The sequence below is a fragment of the Talpa occidentalis genome, unplaced genomic scaffold, assembly GCF_014898055.3.
Source record: "Talpa occidentalis isolate TD23 unplaced genomic scaffold, MPIMG_talOcc4v2.1 talOcc4.14, whole genome shotgun sequence".
Taxonomy (NCBI): domain Eukaryota; kingdom Metazoa; phylum Chordata; class Mammalia; order Eulipotyphla; family Talpidae; genus Talpa; species Talpa occidentalis.
Window position 1 is genome coordinate 48,460,972 of NW_023601433.1, and position 26,543 is coordinate 48,487,514.

Below are 26,543 nucleotides of genomic sequence, written 5' to 3' on the forward strand. Positions count from 1 at the left end.
CTTTTCTTCTAACCCTTACTAAAAGTGATTTTCACATAATTTTCAAAGGCAAATCAAGGTATCATTGTTCTTTTTGGATTCAGCATACTTATAAGAAATGACACTTGATTATGGATATGTCAGCTGAATGGAGGCTGGACACCATAGTTTTGTGGATATATAGTCAGCTTTGCATTAAAGAAATGGCATTAACCTGGTGAAGGTTCTGATCTCTTTATTCAAGTTACTTGTGTGTGAGCCTCCCCAGTGGCGCAGCGGTGAGTGCTGGGCTGCGAAGCTACCCGCAGCCTCTGCAGCACCAGTTCGATCCCCAGCCACCAGCGAGGGTCCCCCAGGTGCACAGACCTCTCCTGCATTGCCCACTGCTCCCCTCAACAGTGTATTTCATCAGTCTGCCTGTTCTGTTCCCTGCTCTAGATCTGGTGAATCCTCTCACCCTCCTGCGCTTCTGACTGTACCCAGTGCTTGTATAAATAAATAAATATATATATAAATCTTAAAAAAAAAAAAAGTTAATTGTGTGTCTCCCAATGGTAACAGCTGGTCCTCATTACCAGTTAAATATTTTCTTTTAAAAAGCTCATTTTGAATCTGATAGGTGTGACTACAGTGACCAAAAATTGTGACTTCTATTTTTAACACTATAATTTCATAGTCCCTTAGTAAAGTGGATTTTGTAAATCTTTTCCTAGTCACCATAATGTTTATTCTTGGTTTCTAGATCCCAGTCTAGGGTAAATACTTTGACTGAATTACAGGAAAAGGTGTTTGGGAAAAATGACAGTTTGCCATGGATGGTGTTAACAAGTTGATTCATACTACAAATATTTGTTGGGCAAATACTATGTATAAAGGGTCACAAGGAGTCATAGATATTTTAAAATATGGTTCATGTCCTCAAAGAACTGAAGTTTTGGGAGGCAAATAGCATCAATTCAAAGGAGTGAATTATTATATGAGAGAAGTACCTGAAGGCCAATAAAGAGATCCAGAAAAGGAAAACCATGTCCAACTGAAGGAATCAGGAAAGATGAATAAATGATGAAATGATACAACATTAGGAAATGGATTAAGACTTTAAATAGTCCAGATAACAGGAAGAGAAAGCCTCTCTCCCTTCTCACTCTCCCCTGCCACCCAAGATGAAAAAGTTCTTCATTTCAGTTGTCACTAGTGAAAGGGTTAAATAAAGGGCTGGCATGTGTCTTTGAAAGTACATGCCTAATTTCTAGGTGAGCAGACACTAAATGTTTGACAAAGACATTGGCATGATCTGAACTATACAACTCATGTGGAAAGTGTCTGAATAATTAATTCTTAAGCATCAGTTTATAAGACAGTAGTTAAATTACATTTGTAAGTCTCTCACTTAGAATGGCTGTATTTTTAGGCTACATTTGATGATATTATATAGAATTGAGTTGTTTTCCATAAAAGTAGGTTCCTGTGCATTCTTGCTCATGTCCTTGATTGAGATATACTCTTTTTTTTTTTAAAGATTTATTTACTTATGCATATAAGAACTGGGGTACAGGCCAGAGGTGTGGGGGATGAGAGGATTCACCAGACAGAGTGGCGAACAGAACAGGCAGACTGACTGAAATACACTGCTGAGGGGAGCAGCCAGCAAGTCAGGAGAGGTCTGCTTTGCCATGTGGGTAGCTCTATGGCCCAGGTTTGAACTCATGCTGCAGTGGCTGTGGACAGCTTCATAGTGCTTCATCTTTATCCTTTGAGCCACAAAGGAGGCCAAGATGTACTCTTTGAAAGGAGAATAATTGAGGTGTTGAACGTTTTGTTAATAAGGCACCCATGAATTAAATTGACTGATAAGGCACCCATGAATTAAATTACTGATTGGTGATGTCACCAACTAAAATACAGAGTTCAGTAAAGGATTCAGGGTCAAGGAGTAGGGATTTTTTTCAGTCATGCAAGGGTACCTTTGAAAAGACAGTGGGATATTCATGTGAATAGTACCTAAGGCAGTTAAAAATGGGAGGCCACCTATGGGGCAGGATGGATACTCCATCTCCACATTCCACATCCAAATGTCACCCCTGCTGGTAGGACCCTTTTACTCTTTAAGCTAAGGCAAGTGCCTTCTTTCTCTTCACCTCCTTGTCACCTTCTTTTTAACTTTGTTTTGGCAAATTTCTTGCTGTTGAAATTATTTCTTTACATGTATCTAGCTGTCATAAACCAAATCTCTTTTATGCAGAACGTATACTTTAATTAGGGATAATTTCTGGTTGCCAAAGACTCTGAAACAGCAGTAGTTTGACATCACACTTGGAAGAACTCAAAAAGTTGGAAATGTATGTATTTACCAAAGAGTTTCTTTATTGGCAGTTTAGGAGAGGCATTCTGAAAGAGTGGGAGAAAAGTTTGAGGGAAAGAAGGTTCTAGTTTAATGTCAAATGATCACTATTTTAAAATATATCTGAGTGGGTACAGGAGATACTTTTATTTAATATGTTATGTTGAAAATCATTTTATACTTTCTGATGTATTTCATTCTACCTTCCAGATTATCCTTGCTCTGGAATGTTGGGGATGGTATCTGGACTTATTTCTGATGCCCAAATAACAGCGTCAAACCAAGGAGAGAGAAACTGGATGCCTGAAAATATTCGCCTGGTGACCAGTCGGTCTGGCTGGGCCCTGCCCCCTGCGCCTCACCCATATGTAAATGAGTGGCTCCAGGTGGACCTGGGGGAGGAGAAGATTGTGAGGGGAATCATCATTCAGGGCGGGAAGCACAGGGAGAACAAGGTTTTCATGCGGAAGTTCAAGATCGGGCATAGCAACAACGGCTCAGACTGGAAAATGATCATGGATGACAGCAAGCGCAAGGCTAAGGTGAGGTCCGGGACAGCCCACCCTGGGAGGGAGTCCTTCCTCACATTCTTGACTTAATTCATGATCTCCAGGATTTTCCTGCAGAAACAGGACTTTCTTGCTTTAAGCTTTCATCAGTAGGGGTGTGTGATGGCGCCAGAAAGAGCTCCCATTCTGGGAAAGACAGGTATGAGGTGCTAAGAGTAAGGTCTGAGACAAGCAAGGAGAGCTGTATTCCTGGCCACCTTGCCATACATTAGGCAAAGTCACAGCTGAAGAGCAAGAGAGCTGAAGAGCAAGAGTAAGGGCAGGGGCAGTGGCTCCCAACCTCTAGGAACTCAAAATCTCTGCAGGTTCTACTCTATCATTTAGCCACCCTTCTACCTTTTCTAGATAACTCATTTCTAATTTTGTATTTATTTATTTACTTATTTATGCATGTAAGAACTGGGGTACAGGCCAGAGGTGTGGGGCACGGTGAAAGGAGTCACCAGAGACAGAGTGGGGAACAGAGCAGGCGGACTGACTGAAATATACTGCTGAGGGGAGTAACAGGCGGGACAGGAGAGGTCTGCTGCACCATGTGGGTAGCTCCCTGGCCAGTGATTGAACTTTTGCTGCAGTGGCTGCAGATTGCTTCATAATGCTTCGTCTTAACCCCTTGCACCACCAGGGAGGCCCCCATTTCTAATTTCGTTACAGGGCAGGGAGAGGGGCACCTCAGAATCCCCAAACCTGCCTCCTCTAAGTAGGTCCTGCCATCTGCTGCATCAAGACAAAACATACTCTGGTGTATAAGACTGTCAGTGGAAAGGAATTTTAATACAATTAGTGTGCAATAAAAGACAAAGAATACAGTTTTCAAATCAAGCATCTGAAGTTGCCCATCCCCTCGTGGTAAATGCCCAACCAAAGAAGGTTGGCCTGAAGCAGGACCACTGAGGCCTGAAAGCCTACCATAAATGTAAGGCATCTCCTGGTGGGGACCCATAAAAAGGGTCAGAAACAGCAAGACAAGTCTGAAAGGAAAAGAGCAAAATCAAAATAAAGATAAAAGCTTCCATTGTTAACCTCCCCACGGGTCTCTCACCCACATCTGTGTCAACCAGTCCAGGACCAAGAAGCAAGTGCAGTTTCTTCACATGTCTCTCTGCTCCATGTTCCTCCTCCAGGTCTCCTTCTTCTCCCCATCTTTCTTCCCTTCTTCCTCCAGCTGCTTCTCCTTCCTGCTCAGCTCCATCCTCCCTTGGGTGGGGCAGGGAACCTGAAAACTCCCCTTTTCCTGGGGACCACCCTGTTACAATTTAAGTATATTTTTTGTAAATTCTTAATTGTAGTGAAATGCACATGAAATTTACCATCTTAATTTCTTTAGGTATAGTTAGGTAGTGTTAAGTGTAGTGTAAAATTATCGTGCAGCCAATCTCCAGGACTTCATCCTCCTGCAAAACTGAAACTCTATGTCCATTAAACAATAACCTCCATCTCCTTCTCCCCCAGCCCATAGCAACCACCATTCTACTTTCTGCCTCTCTGAATTTGACTCCTTTAAGAGTCACGTGTGAATGGTGTCATGTGGTATTTGATCTTTTGTGACTGGCTTATTTTATTTAGCACAGAGTTTTCAAGTTTCATCCCTATTGTTGCACATGTCAGTATCTCATTCCTTTTCAAAGCTGAATAATATTCCAATGTGTATAAACACCACATTTGCTTATGTACTCATCCATCGATGCTTGGGTTGCTTCTACCTGTTGGCTATCAATAATGATTAAGTATATTTTTTACTCATTGGAACCTTTTAAAATGCATTTGGTTCTTGATGATCTTATGAAAAGAAAAGGGAATCTCAATATAAAAATATTCTCCAAAACACATGGTATAATTTTGTTTAACCAAACATATTTTGAGTGATTATGTTTTAAGTAGGTTGAGGGTTAAAATTATTTTCATCTCCTGAGCAAACAATAGCAATGAGGAGAGTGTACTGGATGACCGAGGAGTGTACTGGATGACCGAGAAGCTGGTTTATGATTAAAACAACCCACAGTGAGTTCTGTATGCAGTGTGGGAATTGTATTCAGCAGATAATACTTCTAACACTAACAAATTGACCTTTTGGTCACAGCCTTTCCATTCCTGCTTTGCCTAAACCTACTCGTTTTGTGGAAAGAAGATTCTAGCTCTTTGGAGCGTGTATTATCCTCACTTCCATTCTAAGTTTGGGAATATGACTTAATGTAGTGACTCAGGCCAAAGGCATTGCAGGCAGGAAACATAAGCCGGCAGTAGAGCCAGCTTTGTAGAGCCCCCCATCTGGACAGAATGGGGTTCTGCAGAGATTTCCCTGTCCCCCACGGACTGTGGGTCAGCGCTAGTGTGGCAGACCACCGACAGGGAAGACACTGTTGGAAATGTAAGAATTTCTCTCCCCTCTCACCCTTGGTTCACTTGTGGTTTCTAAAACATTGTCAGTGTTATTTTTATCTCTGTACAGCTAGTTTCTTTTTGTGTCCACTTCATTTCCCCCTGTTATGTCTGCCGCTCTTGTTTTGGTGAAAGAAAAAGTAAAATAAACATTAGAAACTGGAATTCTCCTAAGAGCCAATCTTTTCTGAGTAGTAAGCAATCTGACTTTATCACAAAGTGTGAATATGCTGCAAATCAACAACTTCCCAGAGCTGCTGTCACATGGCAGTGTGTGCTGTTGTGACATGTTCTTCATCACTAGGATTCTAAAAGGGAAAGAAAACAAATCGCCATATGCTTTGGATAAGATGCGTCATATGCTTCCTGGTCTTTGTTATCTAATCCATACGTCTGCATTCCAGTCCAAAGCTATCACTGTACTGTTCTCCATTCTATATAGAATTTTACAAAAGCCACACAGTTATCAATTTTAACCAAAAAACCTATTCAAGACTGGTTGAATGTGCTAGATTTTATTCCTCAAACATGATTCTATCCATCATTATCATCTTCCGATGATATTTAAAACCAAAAAGCTTCTAAATTATTTATATAGAACCTAATATATGGTTCCTAACATGCCATTCTCCTGAAATAAAATTTTTTAGTATGTAAAAGGAAGTTGGTAAAACCGTCAATTTAGGAGCAGTACGTATTTCGAAATTGTATAAAGATATTTAAAACATACTTTATTTAAACTCACATATGAAGGTTTCCTGCTTAGGATGTCAAGTACCTTTTATATAACAGTAAAATGAGTACTCTGTTTTGTGAAGTAAAGCAGCATTTTAATGGATTGAAAATCCTTACTACTACCCCCAGATAGTATGTGCCAACAAGGTATATTGAGTCTTTGAGTTAACTAGACTATTCAGAAAGAGATAAAGGAGCTAAATACTCAAAGCTCTCTTCTTTTGAAACATGATTAAGTAAAGGGATGATGCAAGGATATTTCATATGCACTCTTGTGTTCTCAAAGTTAGCCCAGTTCCATATGACTCTTCATTGCTGATATTCTTCCCAACATATCTCTGAGAGCTTTTATAATGTATTTACATTGTGTTGTTGCTCAAGTTAAATTTGCTAAACTTAAAATTGGGGGAAGAGCCTGAAATTCCATAGATAATGATTGTTGCAGATATGTTAAAATAGAAAGAATTTTCATTTGTACTAATGGTATTTTTATTATGATTTGTATCTAACTGACAGCACTTAATTGAGCCTCACAATAATATGTGTCACTTCCTCAATTACTGGCAGTAACTGCAGTTCTATCAAGAATGCAGAACCCCCAGAGTAAGCTTGCTCTTGAAAATAATAGGAGGAAATTTTAATTGGGAGAAGTAGTTCTAGCCATGGACTTTTAGATTCCTGGAGGCCTATCTGAATTGGAAAGGTCAATTAATTTATTTCTAGAACTTCGAAAAACCCCAGTTATATTCACAACAACTGGATCTGGCTCTCTCTGCCTACTTGTCTGGCTCTGATAGTCCTCTCATTGAAGGATGGTATCTTTGGCTGGTTTATAACATCTTTTTTTTTTTTTTTTAAAGATTTATTTATTTATTTATACAAGCACTAGGTACAGTCAGAAGCGTGGGAGGGTGAGAGAATTCACCAGAGCCAGAGCAGGGAACAAAACAGGCAGACCAACAAAATACACTGCTGAGAGGAGCAACGGGCGTGGCAGGAGAGGTCTGCGTGCCATGTGGGACCCTCGCTGGTGGCCGGGGATCAAACCGGCGCTGCAGACGCTGCAGGCAGCTTCGCAGCCCAGCGCTCAACCGTTGCGCCATAGGGGAGGCCCTGGTTTATAACATCTTGACCTAGATATTGTTATGGTCCCTGCTCTGGACTGACATGGCCTGGGGCTGGCCATCACTCTATATGGTGTACCAGGTGTGAGAGGCCCAAATTGCAGTGAATGTAAAGAAAAATTAGTGAAACTGAAAGTGACCTGGAGCATAAACTCAGTTTCCTGAATTTCAGTGTTTTGTGTTTTAAAATTAGGAGATTAGATTATTTCTAAAGCCAGAGGCATCATAGCAATATGATGAAGGGCATCAGCTAAGACTGCCTATGTTTGAAATCTGATTCTGCCACTTACCATTTGTATGGCCATGGGCAAATGACTTGACCTCTCTGTGCTTCATCTGTAAAAACAATGATAATTATAGAACCTACCTTGTGGAGTTGTCTTAAGAACTAAATGAGATCATTTTTCTTAAGCACTTAAAACAAACCCTCGCAAGATTAAGCATCATAGGATGTTTGAGATCTAAAAGGACACTCCCAAAGACAAGGCAATTTGCTTTTTGTAATCTTTCTCCCCTATCTCCTGTTCTGGATTAAGAATGGTGTTGGGAGAAGAAGGTAGAAGGAAGCTTATTCATTTCTTGAAAAAGAAAACAGGCCCCCTCATTGCTCCATTTTCCTACAATTCCACTGAAGGATTTTTACCTTCCTGTCAATGTTAAAAAGAAAAATCAAATAATCTTGCAGCAATAACAGGGATGGGTGGCCTAGCTCCTGAAAAATGTCACAGTGACTTCAAGTTAGGAATGCACTTCAAAGAGAGGTGCTGACTCCCTGCAATTCAACCAATCACCAGAATTCTCAAGGCCCTTGTTACTTTCCTGAGATGAGATGGTCTTTCATCTACAAATGCCTCCAACTGGTAGTATTGCTTAAGTAAATAGCAATTTCAATGGGCTGGAATAACCCAAGTTCTTGAATAAACAGGATTTGCACTATATTAAATTTACTGTCTCCTATTTCAGGAATTTAATTCCTCCCTCTTCTAAAGGACCATGTTTTAGCAAAACCAGACCCACTCATTTGATAGAATGGAAAAGGAGTAGCTATTGAAAATGTGGTGTCTGTTATAAGCTCTGAAAAATTTGTCAAGTTCAATTCCTGAGGTATCTTCCTCTACCTCAAGGAAGTGGTAAAAGTGTCACTTCTCCCAGGCATATCAGCATATCATTTAAAAACGTGTCTCATTAAATCCTCAGCTCCTGGTATAGCCTCAGTGTGCACTCTGAAATTCTGAGAAATGACATCTGCCACTTCTTAGAGAAGGATTGTTTTTCGCTTTCTCATTTATGAAAGGAATGTCAGTCATTTACCAAGTGGTAGAAAGAGACATTTGAAAGATTGAATTGCCTATCATCGGGGTATCCTTTATATATCGAACATCACATGATGTTTACTGATGCAAGCGTTCCTCTAAGTGCTTAAAATATTTGAATTCATTTAATCCTCAAGACAATTTTGTAAGGTAGGTTCTATTATTATAAGGGTCCTAGTAAGAATCCTGAAAGAGGGAAGAAGCAAGCTCTGAAAGGGAGGACTTAATGTTTCCTAATTAACTGCTATTTCCATCGTCCACAGTCTTTTGAAGGCAACAACAACTATGATACACCTGAGCTACGGACTTTCCCACCTCTTTCCACACGATTCATCAGGATCTACCCAGAGAGAGCCACTCATAGTGGGCTTGGGCTCAGGATGGAGCTGCTGGGCTGCGAAGTGGAAGGTAACCACAATTTCCAGAGTCCCTTTTGACTTCCTATTTTTTAAAATTTCCTTTTCATGCATTTATGCCCCTGATGGTGCTGTCAAAAATTTCCACCTTTCTCCCAGGTGATCTTGCATTTCTCTGTGCCTGCCAGTTTGTGCAGCTGAATAGTCTCACAGACTCCAGCAAACAGTGTCTTCAGAATTCTGTTGTCCTGGTTGTTTGCATAACTCTGCTCAAATTCTGTGGCACTGTCTCCTTTGACTTTAAAAAAAAATTATTGAAGTAAAATTCATGTAACATAAAATTAACCATTTTAAAGTAAATAGTTGACTAATTTGGTGGCATTTAGTACAACCAAAATTATCTGTGCAACCACCACCCCTATCCAGTTCCAAAATATGTCCATCAGTCAAAATGTAAAACCCCTCACCCATTACACAGTTCACGCCTACATTTGCCTCCCCCAGTTCCTATAACCACTAATTCCTTTGACTTTTTAAATATTGTTTAGAGGTCTCTGTCAATCCAATTTATGTCTACGGTGTTGATTACCATCATATACTAGAGGAAGCAGCGCTTGACAAATTAAAACATCAAGACCATATCCTGGATGAATTTCTTTGCTGCTGAGAAACAAAACTTTAATAAGATAATGTATATAAATGTATAGTGAGGTCTATTTAAAGATGTTACTGCATGAACTTAGGTTATCATAGGAAAGTCATATCAAGGGCAAATTTAATTCACATTCTGACCTCAAAACTGCAGCTCCTCTGCATTTTGAATGAGATGAATGAAAATAAAATGATACTGTGGTTGCTTATTGTACCAGTTAATGTCTTTGTGTATTCAAAGTCCCATCTGCCTTGGATTTGGGCATTAATAAGTAACCTTATGCCAACTTTTCCAACTCTATAAAGGTCTTTCTCTAGGTTAGTTCATAGAATAACTATTGTTGGCACCCAGATGTTAATCAATGGAGCATATGCTCATAAAATGCTTTTTAATATCACCTTCTTCTTGTGGTTTCAAGATTATTTGTTAGCTACCCAAATGTAATTACATTCCTGAGCACATTAAATATCATAAAACTTTTCTTCTGCACTATGGAATCTTCAGCTATAAATCACCATGTTAGTGAATAATTCATAGCTTTTTTTCTATGTGTTTATTCAAAAGCAGGCCATTATTTCCTGCTCTTCACTGTTTAATTGTGTTATATCTGTAGTCATGTCCCAGACATCTGAATTATCCACTCACTAGCAACAAAGACCAAAAATGACCATGTGCCAGGTCTTTGGCAAAAATGCCAAGAAAAAAAGAGGTGGGCAGATTGAACCAACTGCAGGCATGTCCATTCATTTCACTGAGAAGTGTGCTCATCTGGAAAAGGGTGTCTGCTGCTAGGATAAAGGTCCTCAACCTGAATTCTGGAAAGCAACACTGACTTAGGAGTTGGAATGAATGGTTGATTGAAAAGGCTGAGTGTGGTGGCAGTTTGCCAGTATTAGCTCTGTAGAGAGGTAGAAATTGGTGAAGACATTCCCTGCAGATGTTTCTAAGCAGTCACAAAAGTGAGGCAGTTGCCCCAAGCCATAGAGATATCAACATCCAGGAAAAGTAATGTTAAAGCTTTTTAACACAGTTGGTGAAAATGAGTATTTTTCTTCTTTCTTAAATCAATTAACAGGCCATTATTAAATAACTATTTTGTGCTTTGTTCTTCAGAAGATATCTTAAGGGACACAGAAAGTGGATGAGGTACAGCTAAGCCTTTCATGAGTCTCTGTCCTGCTCTGGGCTAGCACTTATGAAATAATTAGAGAAGCTCAGAACATAAAATATTATCAAATTTTAAAATTGGGATGTAAAAATTATTCATTTTCTGCTTTTTTTAATTTCATCTGGTTACTACCCTGGACCAATGCGAGTGTGGAACTGTCTTTTATAAACACCGGAAGGAGTACAGAAAAACCAGAAAGATGAATAGAGAGTTTAAAATACTTAAAAGTGGCACATTTTCAAAAGCAAGGACAGCTTAGCAAAAGCAAGCATCTGGATTGCCAGAGAACATTCCTTTGATTCAGTGACAGTAATAAGCCCAGAATATATGTGTACACATTTAATAAAGTCTAGACTGTATGCTGCAATGGTGTGTACATTATGATTTCCTAGTATATTTGGGGCAGTTGAGAAAGATATAACTGCCTGCATTTCTGTATTTGTCATAACTCTCTTGCTCAGAACTTATACACAGTAACAAAGAGGGTCAAATTTTTATTGAGAAACCAATGTTCCCAGCACATTCCTACTGGTCAGAAGTTTTGAAAGAACAAGTCTCTGTTCCTAATACTGTATTTGGTTCTCAAACATCAAGAGAAATGTACATTATCTCAGGATTTGTAAAATATTAAACAGGTTGCAAAAATGAGTAACAGGCTAAAAAAAAAAAAAACTAAATTTAAGGAACTTCAAACAGTCTCTTTTGGTTAATGTTGGCTACCGTTCAACTACAGGCTCAAAGATAGGGGATACAGGCCAACAGTAGAATGCAATCCTCTGGAGTCCAGGTAAAATGACCCCAGAATGTATAAGAGGACTCCTCTCAGATAACTGCTCTGGAGAGAGGGATTTCTGGTTGGGGAGCTTACATAAAGGGAAATGGAGTCTCTCTTAAAAAGAAACAAGCTATTTTATATTAAAGGTGAATTGGGAATCTCTTGAGGGTGGTGGATTATAATATAAGCTTAGGGAATTTAGTAAATACTAAGAATATAATGGAATCTATAATATCTGAGCTCCCTAGCACCTTGAAAATGAAAATCAAGCAAATTCTCTATCATCAAAGTTCTCAACTCAAAGGTCATGAATAAACAATCAGCAAGAATTCAAGAACTCTAAAAAAAGAGTGAGAATGTTTATGTAGATAACAATGCATAAAATGCTAAGGCAGTCCATTCTATTCAGTAGATATGGATCAAATACCAAAACAAAGCAGTCCCCAACTCAGCAAAATACAAGTATATTTAGCTCCTGAAAGAGGGGCAAGTCATGCGCCTGGCCTTTTACCAGATGAGAGTTTTCTGCAAAAACTTGAGCAGACTCTTCAGCCAGAAACTTGAGAATACATTTTAGAGGTAGATGATAATGATCTTGCATGTTGTTTCAGCACCTACTGCTGGACCGACTACTCCCAATGGAAACCCAGTGGATGAATGTGATGATGACCAGGCCAACTGCCACAGTGGAACAGGTGATGACTTCCAGCTCACAGGTGCAGACACCATCTCATCCCATTGCTCTGCCATTTTAGTTCCTGTTGTAGTTGACATGAGCTAATCAATGCCTGCTTGTGTACTCCTAATTTCTCATGGTTTTGGGCACCAGGGTGATGGCAGTCCTGCCCCAGCAACAGAGGCCACCTTGTCAGTGCATGTGCAAACTCATTTGCTTGTGATAACCATATAAACAATTGTTCTTAATAGTCACAGTCATCTGGAACAATAATTTTAGTCATTTTCAAAGCCAAGCTAGGATTATCTTAACTGAATAAAAATTTCTCCATGACTAAATACACTAAACTGAAACTCATCTTCAAACCCACCCCACCCCCCAAAAAACACCTATATATAAAGAAGTGCTTTAGAATGTTTATTTTTTATATTCTAATGAGGAGAAAATATTTTTGAGTGGTTCCTTTATCCAACAAATTGATAAAATTAGGCTTATATTTGAAATGCAGCTTTTAAGTTAGGGGTTTATAAATCATTTTACATTAAAATTTGCAAAAAACAGAATTAGTTGTTATTTCACATAACTGCTGACCAACAAATATAACAGGATAATATGTCCCAAATGCCTCACTGATACATTTAAAGTATTATTTTATAATATTCTAAAAATCTAAAAGCTGGAAAGTGACTTTCTCTTCTACTTGGAATGGCAGAATATTGGGCAAGTGGGAAAATGGGCTTGAACCATTTGGAAAGTGGCCAAGGCACTATGATTTTCATCCAATTGTTGTGAAAGGTACTATGGGACATTTACTGTTGCCTGTGTCAGAATGTAACTTCATAGAGCATCTGGCTCTCATTTTAGGTTAAACATGAGCCCTTGGGTATAGGTCTGTGTATGCATCCCGTAGGGACCTAGGTAGCCCACATGATTAATTTCCATGAATGAAACTGAGGGTATAACCATGAAACTTCATAATAGTATCATGTTATTGGCTAATGAAAATCTGGAACGAAATGCCCAACAGTATATTTCAAATACTTTCAGAAGCTCTTCTCCGAAGGGATATGAGTTCTGCACACTGAGATGGAATATGTGGTAAAATACAGCTCAGAAAGTTAGTACATTGTTATAGAGCAACCCCGATATTAAACGGGTTCCTGGCTGTGGGTCCTCACCCGCGAGCTTTAAAGGGACTTATGAATACTCTACTACAGACACACACAAAAGGTTAATAAAAGGTTTATTTACAAGAGAAAAGGAAATAAGGAAAATGTACAACTCAGGGAGAAAATAGGGAAATAAAGTCTTTAATGCGTCCTACCCGATCCGACGACCTGGAAACCCAAAGTCACTCTCAGAGCTGGCCGGGCACTGCGAGCTGGCGGAGAGCCAAAAATGGGGGATCCCCAAAGCCCACGTGTCTGCCTTTTATATCCACCTGGCTGCTTAACCCCACCCTCAGGTCCCAGCCACCTTCCCTTTGGTGGTGATGGGATTTGGAGTTCCCAGTGTCTTTGGCTTTGACCTGGGGTGGGGGTGGAGTCCACAAAGCCTATATGGAATTAGCTTTGGGACATCCTTTTCCCCCTAACACCATGAACTAGGTTTACATTTAAATCCCACCTCCTAAGGCTGTCTCCCTCCAAATTTCTAAAATAACCACTTACATTCATATGGCCAATAAATGTTACATTGCTGTGGGCTTGTGAAAACAAATCTTTTATATAAGTAGCCACAAATTTCAAAAATTACTCTAGCTGATGTAAAGGCACTTTCTTTGTAAGATGACAAATTCAAACAGAAAACCCAAAAGTTGATGTTATCATTCTAGGAACCAGGTCCTATGGAACCTTCCCAGGGTTCTCTGTAAACACTGCTGCAAACATCAGGCTTTTGCAGAGCCTGTCACACATCCATAGTGAAATTCTTCATAAAAAGGAATGCCTGCAGTCATCACATTATATCCTTTTCAATTACCCTCTTGTGTAGTGGGTTCTTTTCTTTATAAAACGTAAAGTGGTCAGTTAATATTGATTAGAAACAAAGCCTCAGATTTACTCCTCATATCAGAACAACCAACCTTCTCATTTTTGCATCAGTTCATGACTGAATCAATTGAAACTGGAGCCTTTGAATGAAATAGGGCAAGTATGTTAGCCTGGGGCAAATTGTATATGGCAATGAGTAACTAACCACAGAAAATGGGTCATTTATAGTGGAAATACTGACAGTCCTTTAAAAGTACAAGGTTATGGTTTATCTATAGCACTTAAAATCAATTCTTGGGTAGACAGAAAAAAACTAGTTAATTCTAATTTGTTTTACATATTACCAAGACAAAAAATAAGAGTTATTTTCTTAAGCCAATACACTTGTCTCAATAATTCTACAAATATAAGCATATGCTAAGAACTTCTGAGTGTTGATAATGCCTATTCCTTGGCCCCATCAGGATGAGATGATTTTTAGAAGGCATTTAGTGCTTCAGATTCCTTTATTTTCATTACAGTCAATTTGTCCCTTAAAAAAAAAAAAGAACTCATTTGGGGGGTTGGGAAAAAGTTATTTTGCTTTGTGAAGGTATGTTTTATCCTTTTCTGGAAAAAGATATGCGCATATATAGACGTTTTGAGAAGCAAACCCTCACCTAACCCAGGTATCTTTTCACTTGCTAGCTACTCACATCCTAGGCTCACACACAGCTCTGCTCCATCTTTGTACCTTCTGTCACAGGCTTTAGAACTGCAGACTTTGAATATTCAGTGTAAAGAAACCAAACTAAAAGCATTCTCACTTCTATCCTTATAGGTGGGAACATGAAAATTGGGACCAGTGCTCTGTTTAGCAGTTTAGTTCCTTAAAGCAGATGTTGTCACTTTAATTTCTCCTCCTAGAGTCACCTATTTATATAGAGAGGGAGGAAAGTATTGTAGCAAAATGTTCCTTATTTACAAGCAAACCTGAATTCCAGGTGAACTGGACAAAATGCATGGAAATGGAGAAAGATTCTGCTCTCCCATACTGCTTGTCAAGGTGGAAATTTACCTGGAAGTTATTCATTTGCAAGTGCTTTGAAGTGATTACATAATACAATTGGCTTCAAAGGCACAAGGAGGCCAAATTTCACAGTGGAATTTGGCTATGAATCTATAACGAGACTGATAATACATATTGGTTTTAAAAAGTGAATTTTCATCTTGAGTCTTTCTCCTATAAGACCTCTGGGAACAGAACGTTAATGTATTCTGGCCCTCCTCCAATTCTGCCATTATAGATTCACCTTTTTAACCCATAATATATATAATTCCTTCTTCCTAGCGCCTGCCTTATTGAGGTCACTACACGTGTGGCCACTCACGTATTTACCAGGAGAGCAAGGGTAACAGGACTTGGTCCTGCAGTCCATTAGCTAAGAAATCCTGATTTTATGACTGATTCAGGATTCAGATGATTTCTGACCTGTGGAAGCTGCAGGATAGGACGAAGACCTGGTCAGAATACAGATGCTCACAAATCTTTATGGACTGATAATAATGGAAAGTGTACAATGGTACTTGATAACCCACCTCCACACCTGTCCATGGTTGTCAGGGGCCCACCCCAGGCCCTTGCCCTGAGTCTGTCCGGGACTGTATCTCTTGGGAAACAGATGTTTTCTCACCTTGATCTGCATCACAGACTCACATGAGGAGAAACAGCTTTCTCAGGCTTACATAATAAACAGCAAACCAGTGTTTCCCAAACCTAGTGGATTATAAGAATCACCTGAGAAGTTTTCAAAAATTCTCAATCAATTTTCAAAAATTGATTTCAAGGCCTGTTCTTCGAGATTCTTGTTCTCCGTGAGGTCTGAGGAGGAGAGGTACATTAAAAATTGCGCTTTCAACAAGCGTTCAGGTGATTCTAATAATTGCACCAATTTAAGAACACTACCACAGAAGTATAATGATAAAGAGAGGGAAAGGGAAGAGCTAAGATATGGAAGATAGGAGTACAAAGCTCTCTCCACCTGGTACCACTTGTCTGACCAGGAATTTCAAAGTCAACCCAAATTAATGGCAAATTCACAATGTTTAGGGTTATTATTTGTTCATTCTTCCAGTTCCTTGAAAGTGTGGAGAATTCTTTCTCCCTTTTCCCTTTTCCAAACCACATCCTGGGCAGAATATTTGTCCTGGAGAAAAATGTACAACTACAGCCAAAAAAAAGGAAGAGTCACTGCCATCCACTTAAAACCTTCAGTTTTTAAAATTGATTGTGAAGATAAGTCCTGCCACTGCCTTGCAGGTACACATCTAAAACCTGGAAAGAGTATTTGAAGCCTAGAAGTCTAGGTCAAGTTTAACATCCCAGTCACCGAGGCCTTTGCTTTTCACTGTCACGCTGGTATGCCAAGCTTAGTCTGGGAATCAGAGAATCCCCTGGGAAAGGAGTCGCAAGCTCTCCATGTCGCTTTGGATGCTTTATGAATAGAGGTGTTGGGTGAAAGGTAGTGGCTTACCTGAATTTGACATTGTGTTGAGCAAAAGTTAAGTAAAACAATTACTATAGAGGGAATTAAAGGAAGAATTTTGTACAGAAAGTGTTTGCCTCATATAGCATAAGATGACTTGTGTCAGTGTGCAGTGTTTCTCCACTGCTTATTATCTACAATGCTACTTTTCCTCATTTTTGTATGTTACTCTTCTTGTTTTTTCAGGTGGCACCACAGTGCTGACCACAGAAAAGCCAACCATCATAGACAGCACAATACAATCAGGTATTAAATAAAAGAAAAAATGTAGGTTGCATATATGTCTACCCTGCTCCCTATAAATAGTGCTTTGCTAACTTCTCAATTTCGGTTTCGCTCAAAGTCCCAGAAGAGAGATGCCACGCAGCATCTGGTCTCCAAGCATGAGCCATAAATATTGCTTTCCTTTTATCCACATGTATATGCAGCAGGGAGTGAGATTCTCTTCTCCATCAGTAATTGCCAAATGGTGACAATCCCAGCTCTCAACTGAAGGAACTGGGTAACATACTTTGTTTAAACACAGCACATCTAGGACACGGACTATGTTTGCAAACTATAGGAGGAGGAAATCTCACAGGCAGCAGCCTGACTATTTATTTTCATCACGATTCTGCAAAACTGAAACAGGCAAAGTTTGTCAGTTTTGCCTGCCACAGACTTGGCAGTTTTACAACAGCATTTCCAGTGGGCGTGCCACGAAATGGGGTTCAGGAAACCACAGCTATAATTGTGTGCAGGGAAAGCAGTGCTCCCGGGAATAGCACCCGCATCCATTTATTAATAGAAAAGCAGAATGACTTTTAAAGTCCTGGGTTTGCTGTTTATCAGAAGTCAGCCACTGTTAAATGGTGGCCTCTCTTTCCCTCTCTCGTTTTTTGTTAGTGTTCTGTAAAATTCTTCCCCACAGACACACACAAAGGAAAGAGTATAAGCAATCAGAAGTTTTAAATACTTTAAAGTTAATCATTAGAGTAAGGTGAACAGGTCAGTTTCCAGCTTCGTCCTTTTCCTTTATTGAAGCTCACTCAGCCTTGGCCTCCACAGTCATTTATTAATGGGGCGTGTGGTGTGTATCAATGTTTCCTCAACAGTGTGACATTACCCAGCTAGGCAGAGGTAGAAAGGACTTCTCTAATTAGTATGCTTCCTTAAAGGACTCTGTCACTGTTGACCTGATTAAACTGCAAAACAAACTTCTCTTCAGTTGAGCTTAACCCCAAGTTTCCCTGTGTTGTGCTAAGATTGATAAAACCATTCCCACCACACAGCTCACATCCCCTCAAATGCCAAAAGATGAAACAAGAATAATTGCATCATTATCCTACCCACATCTTTTCAAGTTATAAAATGTGGCCTGCAGGGATTGTCCGGCCACCTTGGATGGTTGAAGCTACCGTAGGAGTGAAACCCTGCCTCCCACTTCCTTCCTCCCTTTCAGGAGAGTTTAAGCCCTGTTGGGTGGCTTTCTGAGGAGAAAAAAGAGCAACCACTCCTTGTCCTCTCTGTGATAGGAGAGGAGTGAGGTACAAAAATGATGTTCTAATATTGTCACAAACAATACTTAAACTGTTTTTAGTTTCTTCTCACCAAGAATTAATTAAAACTCCTAAGAAGTCACCCTTAACTAACTTGTTTTGTCTCATATTAATTGTTGCCTACCCAAAGAGCTAGGGATTGTTATGAAAAAAAAAAAAAAAAAGTGAGCAACAGCTGTTGTTCAGCTGTGGAGAAGATGGAAAGGTGTATCAGATTCTAAAATGGAATAATTCCCCTTGAGTGTTTCAGGTCTATATTGTCAGGGAAGTGTGACTTTGTGAACACATTTGAGTTGTGCCTGAGGTCAAAGCATTTGCCTCGGTGGCTTCACAAAGGAACTCTACCGCCAAGTCCTCATCTCATAGGGTCCTCTGTGGTTTCGAGGGCAAATTTACAAATCATGATTCACTACTATCACCATCTGAACAAAGTTTACTTCAAATCACAGGACTTACAGATAAGGTGGTCTGGTCTGATTTTGATTTCTGTTGTCAACCCAGAGTCTTTTACAAATTGACTTGATTTCCTGTTTTCCCATTGTCTGAGTCATGAATCTGGGCTTCAATCTTTGTTCTTGGGTAATGGACTGTCTGACCTTTGTTGAGGAGTTCTGTTTATTGTTACTGTCTAGCTAAGCCAAAGCTCTGAACTCTTCAAGACCTAAATATGCATGGAGTCAGAGGCTAGGTATACCACTGACCAACTCAGAAGCAAAAAACCGTAGTAGAATCCATCTATTTTGATTCACACTTTTCTGCAGGTCCCAGATTCTATAGGTATCTTTAGCAGCAACAGAGTTAGACCCTTAAACCTTCATCATACTGTGACTTCATTGAAGCCCTAATAGACTCCAGCAGAGTCTTAAGATTTCATTTTAAGGTTTTTCTCAATATAATAAAATCAGTGGGCATATACTATTCTATAGTGTCTGGGTTGTAATCAGATGCATAAAAACCTATTAAATGTATAAAACCGATTAAATGCATAAAAACCTGTTCTGCCAGGAACTCATGAGAAATCTGCATTTTTAATCTAGCTCCCCCTGGTGAAGTCTCTTACCCTCTAAGGAGCTTCAAACATTCCTGTGGCAGCTAGGTATACTTGTATCATGGTCTTAGCACCTCTCCTTGTCTGGACTAAAAGACCTGTCTGTGAATAAGAGTTAACACATTCAATAGAAGTTTTGAATACCAGATTTTAAAATGAAATCCTTGTGAATATATGATACTAATGATACAACTGCAGGCAAGATCAGCTCAACAGGCGCAGCTGGTGCTTGCTCATAGCAGCTATAAATTTGTTTTAAGTTCAGAATATTGTTTCCTGCTATTTTTTAAGAGTCCAGAAAGGATTTATTCAGATTATTCCCAATGAATTTAATGAGAATTGTGCAGGGCCTGAGTAATACTTTAAAGATTTAAAGGTCAAAGTCCCATACTCATATTTCTTTAGTCCATTTGCTTTTTTCTTTATCTTCCATTTTCTCCTCTGCTTATGACCTTCCTGCTTCCTCTCTTTCTTTTTCTTTCCTAGGGATGTTTATGTGTGTTTTGTGTGTTTAATTGCCTTTCTAGCCAGGCTCACATTTTTAACATTTAGCTATTCTCACTGTATACCCCTTCCCTGCAATACAGGATTGCCCTAAGTTACATGATCAGGACAAGAAGAAAAAGGACTAGATAGATACAAGAAGTTAAATTAATAAAATTGGAGAGGACTTTGGAAGATACAGGCATACTGCTGTTCTGTGCAGCAGGAGAAATGTCAAAAATCACCCTTTCAGGAAAAGCCTTCCCATGCCCTGGTCATTGGAAAAAAATAGCCAAGTTCATGTATTTTATGACATCATCAATATCAATAGCCAAAAATAGTGGACTATGTGATTTTCTATACTATAGGATACCTTTAGCATATTAACAAAGCAAATATAACCAGAAGTGTATGTGCTGTGATGGCTGTGTTCCTGTGCATGTCTTATATACTGTATGTAAGGAGGAAACCCAAAACCACACACAGCATAATATTTTCCAGTATTAACATTTTCTTACATGAGACTATGCAACAATACATTCCAGGGTTATGGGCATTAACATCCAAGGTTGCTCAACCATTCAATCACTGTTCGGTTGAAAGTACTTCATTTAAATAATTCAATAATGCAGCACAAAAGTATGGTAAATTTTGGAGAGAGGTTCTCATGCTTTTAACAGTCCTATTTCATGGTTATGATAGACTAGACATGAAATATATCTTTCCAATGACACTACAGTTGTGAAACATAGCCCTTTTGCACTAACGGAAAGTGTCACATTATACACATCACATAGCTTAGGAGTTTTTGCCCCAAGCTGGCCCAGGGCTCCCGTGTGCAGGTCACATAGTCATTGGGAAGGAGACTTTTTTTGACAATTTATATGGTACGGTCCTTCCAATATTTTCTGTTAGCCTTTGAAAACAGTTCTGTGGAAACTAAAATTGCAAAGTAAATTATCCTTATCTATTCAATAATCTTACCATTAAACTTCCTCCTACTATTGTTAAAACAGGGAGAGAGGCAATGGAACCCAACCTCAGAGAAGAAAGAAATTTTGTGTTAACCATTTGAGTCAAGTTCATGAAAAGATCAAAAGGAGACACAATCTCAGCCTGACCCTAATACAGCATATCATATCACACTTTCCTTATTGTATTGTTCATAGGGATTGTTTTGAAACTTATTTTTCGGTTCAATTGGCAAGATGCCTAAACACCTCTCCCTGTTTCAATGCTGCCACCTGGTGGATGGCACAAAATCAATCAGATGCAGTGACCCTTCTTCATTAGAGAAAAGAGTCACGTTTTATATGTTCCGTCTTATGTAGGGAGGGGGAAGGAGTAAGACTGGCAGAAGCATCAGGATTTTATCTTCAGGATTATTTTTATTTTTGACTTGAGTTTACAAAAGAAATCCAAGCATTAATGATTTCATTTTTTCCATGTTTAATGTTAAGCTTTTTACTTGAAACTGTTGAGTAAAAAAATACAGCCATAGAGGTTTAAAAAACACCATAGTCAAATGATGCATAACAGAATACACAAGACAAATCATTCCTGTGAATCCATATGCACTTTTCTTTCAGACTCCAATAGAAGCATTCTGAACATTTTTTAAAAGTGGTGGGGGGAGTACTATTTGAATGTGCCCTGGCTTTGCATGACCTTGCCTTGAAGTTTTTAGTGAGTAATTTATATGCAAATTTAAAGGTTTACTTAAAAAGCAGAAATTTACACTAAAATTAACTGACCTGATGTAAAGCTCAGAAGAAAAAAAAAATCTTAAATGCTTCAGAGATTTGACACTAAAAAGACCTGAAGCAAAAGCATGTGGAAGGAGAATACAAATAGCTCAGGATGAGGCTCTCAGCCAACTCACATTTTATAGACTTTTGAGGTTCACAGGTCAATATCTAACTAAGATGTGCGTTATTGGTGGATATCAATTTTTATGATTCATCCTCAAGAACAGAGTGTCTTTCATATTAAATGTAGTGGAAATAGGTAGAATGATGCAAATGTAATATACAGTCTTTGGAATGTAACCTTCCTGGAAATTTTTTTGTGAAAACAATTTGACAGTCATTTCACAATCTTTTTAAAACTGCATGAAGAAAATATTAAATATGATTTTGCAAACATTTTGACATCTCCATGCATCTTTTGAATTTTCGGTAATCCTGAGTTTTGTGACTCCTAGAATTTTTCAACAGACATTAAGTTACATAAATTGTGCTTGCTATGAATGAAAGATCTTCGTAACCCTAATTGATTAAATCTGTTTTTCTCTGCTTGTCTCTGTTTTTTCCTTCCACCTACTGAAGAGTTTCCAACATATGATTTTAACTGTGAATTTGGCTGGGGTTCTCACAAGACCTTCTGTCACTGGGAACATGACAACCATGTGCAACTCAAGTGGAGTGTGTTGACCAGCAAAACAGGACCAATTCAGGATCACACAGGTAACGGAGAGTTCACTGAGGCCTCATTTCTTTAGATGAAGGTGTTACTGTGGAGCGTTCCTGGGATCTGTGAGTTTAAGGAAGTTAGAAATAACTACAGAGCTTTAACTCATACTTTTATTTCCTGGAATTACCAGTTGTTTTTCCCTACTAGAGATACACTTAGGACAAGTAATAAAGAATGTTGATTAAGTGCGTCAACTGATTGACCGCCCGAAAAATAGCAAGCTGGGTAAATATATGAAAATTAGTGTTTTATAATTTGTAAACTTTTTATGGAAAATTTTAAACCTTCAAAAGTGGAAAAGAAATAGGAAAAAAGGGGCCTCCCCGGTGGCGCAGCAGGTTGAGTGCAGCACTATGAAGCTGTCCGCAGCCTCTGCAGTACAGGTTCGATTCCCGGCCAGCCAGGGAGATTCCTACATGATGCAGCAGACCTCCCCTGACTCGCCTGCTGCTCCCCTCAGCAGTGTGCTCAGTAGATCTGCCTGTTCTGCTCCCCGCTCTGTCTCTGGTGAATCCTCTCACCCTCCTGTGCCTCTGGCCTGTACCCCAGCTCTTGTATAAATAAATAAAATCTTTTAAAAAAGAAAAACCTTTAAAAAAAAAAGAAATAGGAAAAAAGAACATATATGTATATATACATATACATATATATTCTTTATATGTGTGTATATATATTCCTTATATGTGTGCATATATAAAATAAATATATATTCATATATTTATATATGAATAAATATTTATATATTTATAAATATATATTCATATATAAATATATCCCCCCAGCCTCTACCATTATCAAATTAGGTATCTTATTTTATCTCTGGATTTTTTTTAAATATTTATTTATTTATGCAAACAAGAACTGGTGTACAGGCCAGAGGTGCGGGAGGGGTGAAAGGATTCACCAGAGACAGTGGGGAGCAGAACAGGCAGACTGACTGAAATACACTGCTGAGGGGAGCAGTGGGCGAGGCAGGAGAGGTCTGCTGTGCCATGTGGGTAGCTCCCAGGCCGGGGATCAAACTCATGCTGCAGTGGCTGCGAATAGCTTCACAATGCTGTGCCTAACCCCTTGCACCACCAGGGAGGCCTCCATCTGTGGATTATTTTGAAGCAAATCCAGATGTATATTATGTCATCTCATTTATTTCACAGCTAAAGAAACAATAAGTAAACCTGATGCTTGTTCTCTCTTGACCTTTCAAGCGGAAGTAGAACCAGATGGGATGGGAGGCTTAACTTGAGGGAAGATTTTAAATCTTCTGAGCACCTAGAAATCTCCCCCCACCCCACCTCACAACACACCCCATTCCCTTTCTATTTCTATTACTAATTAGTGAGGGAGGGACTGGGTAGAGAACAGAGGGAGGGGACAGCCACTCCAGTGCACTCTATTTTTTTTTTCATTTTGCATGAATAAATTCTTTGTATAATTGGGGTATAGACCAGAGGATTTACCAGAGACAGAGTGGGAAACAGAACAGGCAGAAATACACAGGAGTATCATGCTCAACCCTCTGTGCCACCAGTGAGGCCCTGTAACTTTATTTGCTAGTCAGTGATTAGTTTTCATCCACATTGACTGTCTGTAGATTTTTGAAAGTTGTGACAGGCACATAGGTAACCAATGTATACAGCTTGTTTGGTGAATCTTCATCCTCATTACATTTCCTGGACAACCGTACACGAATACGATAGGGGACATTCCTTATTCCCTTGGCCCAGACAGCTTTGTTGAGCCTGGTGTCAATGCGTACATCTGGAATGCCCATTTCCTTCATTGCAAATTTCCGGATTTCTTTAAGTGCTCCAGGGGCACGCTTCTTGAAGCCAATTCCATGGATGTGCTTGTGAATGTTGATCGTGTATTCTCTGGTAACTACCTCGTTGATAGCAGAATGGCCCTTCTTCTTCTCACCACCCTTCTTTGCGGGAGCCATCCTGCCGGGCCACAACGTTGAAAGTCTATTTTTTTATTTTTAAGATTTATTTTTATTTATGTATACAAGAACTAGGGTACAGGCTAGAGGTGTAGAGGGTGAGAGAATTCACTAGAGACAGAGTGGGGAACAGAACAGGCAGATTGACCGAAGTACACTGCTGAGGGGAGCAGCAGACAAGACAAGAGAGGTCTGCTGTGCCATGCAGGTAGCTCCCTGACCGGGGATCAAATTCATGCTGCAGTGGCTGAAGACAGCTTCATAGGTTGTATCTTAAACCCTTGCACCACCAGGGAGGCCCTCCAGCACATTCTAATCCGCTATCACACTGTTTCCTCCTGGTCACTTCATCACTCCACTTGGGATATGGAATAAAGAACCAGCGGTGTCCTGCAAAAAGTACAAACACATACATACACCCAGCCCACAAACTTCCACCCTACTCAGTGATGCTGGCCTGCTTACGCAAGTAGTGGCTTCCCAGAAGACACCCCAGAGGAACGTTTGCTGATTCTGAGAAATATCATTAAGCAAAGTTCCTCCCATGCTGGTGCTTTATGAGGATGGCTTGGTAGGCCAATGGATGGGCAGAGGGTACTTTGCCCATTTTGTTGTTCACTTTTTGTCCCCAGTGAACATAACTATTAAGTAAGTTGAATAGACCTCCTTCCACCATAGCTACCTCCTTGCCTAATGAGAATGACAAGGAAATTGGATAAAATTGGACTCCTTCAATTCTGAGACACTTTCAATTGAGTCTTAAGACAAGCAGTTTTAGAAAACTTAAAATACTTTGACTGTAAATGGCACTGTACATATAAATGGCATCAAATTAACCAAATGCAATTAGCTGAAATGAAGGCAGTAATGGTGGAAAAATTGATGCAAAGTGAAGCAAAATGGCTCAGTAGGATCTGACATTCAAAGGAGGTTAAAAGCTATGTTAGCCGGAGACAAAAGCTAAAAGGCTTGCAGAAGTAAAGTGCTAATTGAGAAAATGAAGACAGAGTTCCTGACCCAGAATTGTGATTAAAAAAAAAAAGACCCTGAAAGGAAAAATATCAGCTCTTTATATGTTGAAGTATCAGAAAAGGAGGGCTTGTCTTGATTAACATCTGAGAAGTGTGATTCTTTCAAAAGGATTTGTCTCTTTTGTTCTCCCAGACAAACTCTGAGATTCGCTTGGCTATAATGCCAGGTCTGCCTGACTCGTGAGAGAGTCCCCCATGGCACTAGAAGCACAATCATTTACTGAGCCTGACATTTGAAAGGCAGGAACTTGTTAACATGAAAAAAAAATCTAGATGAAAAGGGCATGCACACAAACTGACAGCAGAGAGCAGGCAGCACTCTGCAAATCGGTCATTGAGATTTTTTAAATTAACGCTAAGTAAACTATCCTGCTCCCCAGTTTTCAATTTATTTAAAGAAACCCCACTTGATTTTCAGCATTTGACCTCTAACAGTGAAACTATGTACCCCCTTACAGAAGATTCCCGAAACCCAGCATCTATCCCTGGCTCATCAAACAAATATTGTTTGAGTAGGAGTAGCCCTATTACATGGTAGGTGCCACATTGGGCACGGGATACGTGGGTATAAAGGGGGGGGCCTATTTTTGAGGTGTAGGGGCAGGAGTGGGCACAGTGCAGGATCTCTATTATCCCATGCAGACAGGGTAAAGGAGGAGTCAGAGTCCTCAGTGACTTTTCAGGCTTTTATTGAGATTTACCAGGCATACGGCAGACAGGGATGCTGGGGGGCCAGGAGGCTGGCAGTCCTCCCAGCCCCCAGCAAATCCTCACTCTATCTGGGCTCTCTGGTGATCTCTGCTTCTGCTTCTGCTTCTCTGCTTCTGTCTCAGCTTCCCCTGGCGTCCCCGTGACGCCACCCTTAGAAGCCCAGTCTCAGCCCAGGTGAATCCCATCTACCTATGCCGACACCCTACTCCAGGTGCCCGCCATCAGGCATACATTCAGGACCGCAAGGATCCATCATCTATCCTGATGGCGGGAGGGCAGCAAAGCCTGATTTTTTTCCTTACCCTACATGAGGTTCTTACAGTCTGACTCTGAGTGGAAAACGATGACAGTATAGTTGGGTTTAGAGTGTCCAATGGCAGCAGAGAGCAACAGTGGTTAAAGATAATATAGAAGTATTCGGACAAAGCAGTCCTGCCTTAGAGATGGTCTTAATCAGGCTTGCATAAGAAATGGCATTGCACAGTTGTGCAGTTCGGGGTGCTGTGTTTTAGTGAATTTCAACTGGTGTGGTTTGTGAGTCAATTGGGTGTGTGGCATGGGCATGTGGCCTCAGTTGCTATGTGAAGAAGTGGGGTAGCCTAAAGGCAGTGAGGAGCCATTCAAGAGTTTTAAGCAGAGGAGAGACATAGGCATATTTTTGGAAGACCACAATGGCAGCAGGGTGGAGGCAAGAGAGATTTTTCGGGCAGAATTCCCCCTCTACCAGACCAGTTTTCT

General features: G+C 39.8%; 2 protein-coding genes across 5 annotated transcripts in view; one reads left to right on the forward strand and one right to left on the reverse strand.

Moving 5' to 3' along the window:
• The window catches only part of NRP1 (neuropilin 1), a 137,316-nt gene that overhangs the window by 101,059 nt on the left and 9,714 nt on the right, over positions 1–26,543 (forward strand). For 2 of the 4 annotated variants that reach the window (XM_037510463.2, XM_054695025.1), the window contains exons 9-13: positions 2,531–2,862; positions 8,704–8,848; positions 12,003–12,086; positions 16,770–16,829; positions 21,980–22,117. In XM_037510463.2, the coding sequence (XP_037366360.1) occupies positions 2,531–2,862; positions 8,704–8,848; positions 12,003–12,086; positions 16,770–16,829; positions 21,980–22,117 (759 nt within the window). Of the gene's footprint in view, positions 1–2,530; positions 2,863–8,703; positions 8,849–12,002; positions 12,108–16,769; positions 16,830–21,979; positions 22,118–26,543 lie in introns of all 4 variants that reach the window. The other 2 variants (XM_037510462.2, XM_054695024.1) reach the window with 1 other exon arrangement.
• On the reverse strand, positions 23,663–24,081 carry LOC119244618 (60S ribosomal protein L31-like). Its single transcript, XM_037510464.2, has one exon. The coding sequence runs from the start codon at positions 24,061–24,063 to the stop codon at positions 23,686–23,688; it is 378 nt and encodes a 125-aa protein (XP_037366361.1). The 5' UTR covers positions 24,064–24,081; the 3' UTR covers positions 23,663–23,685.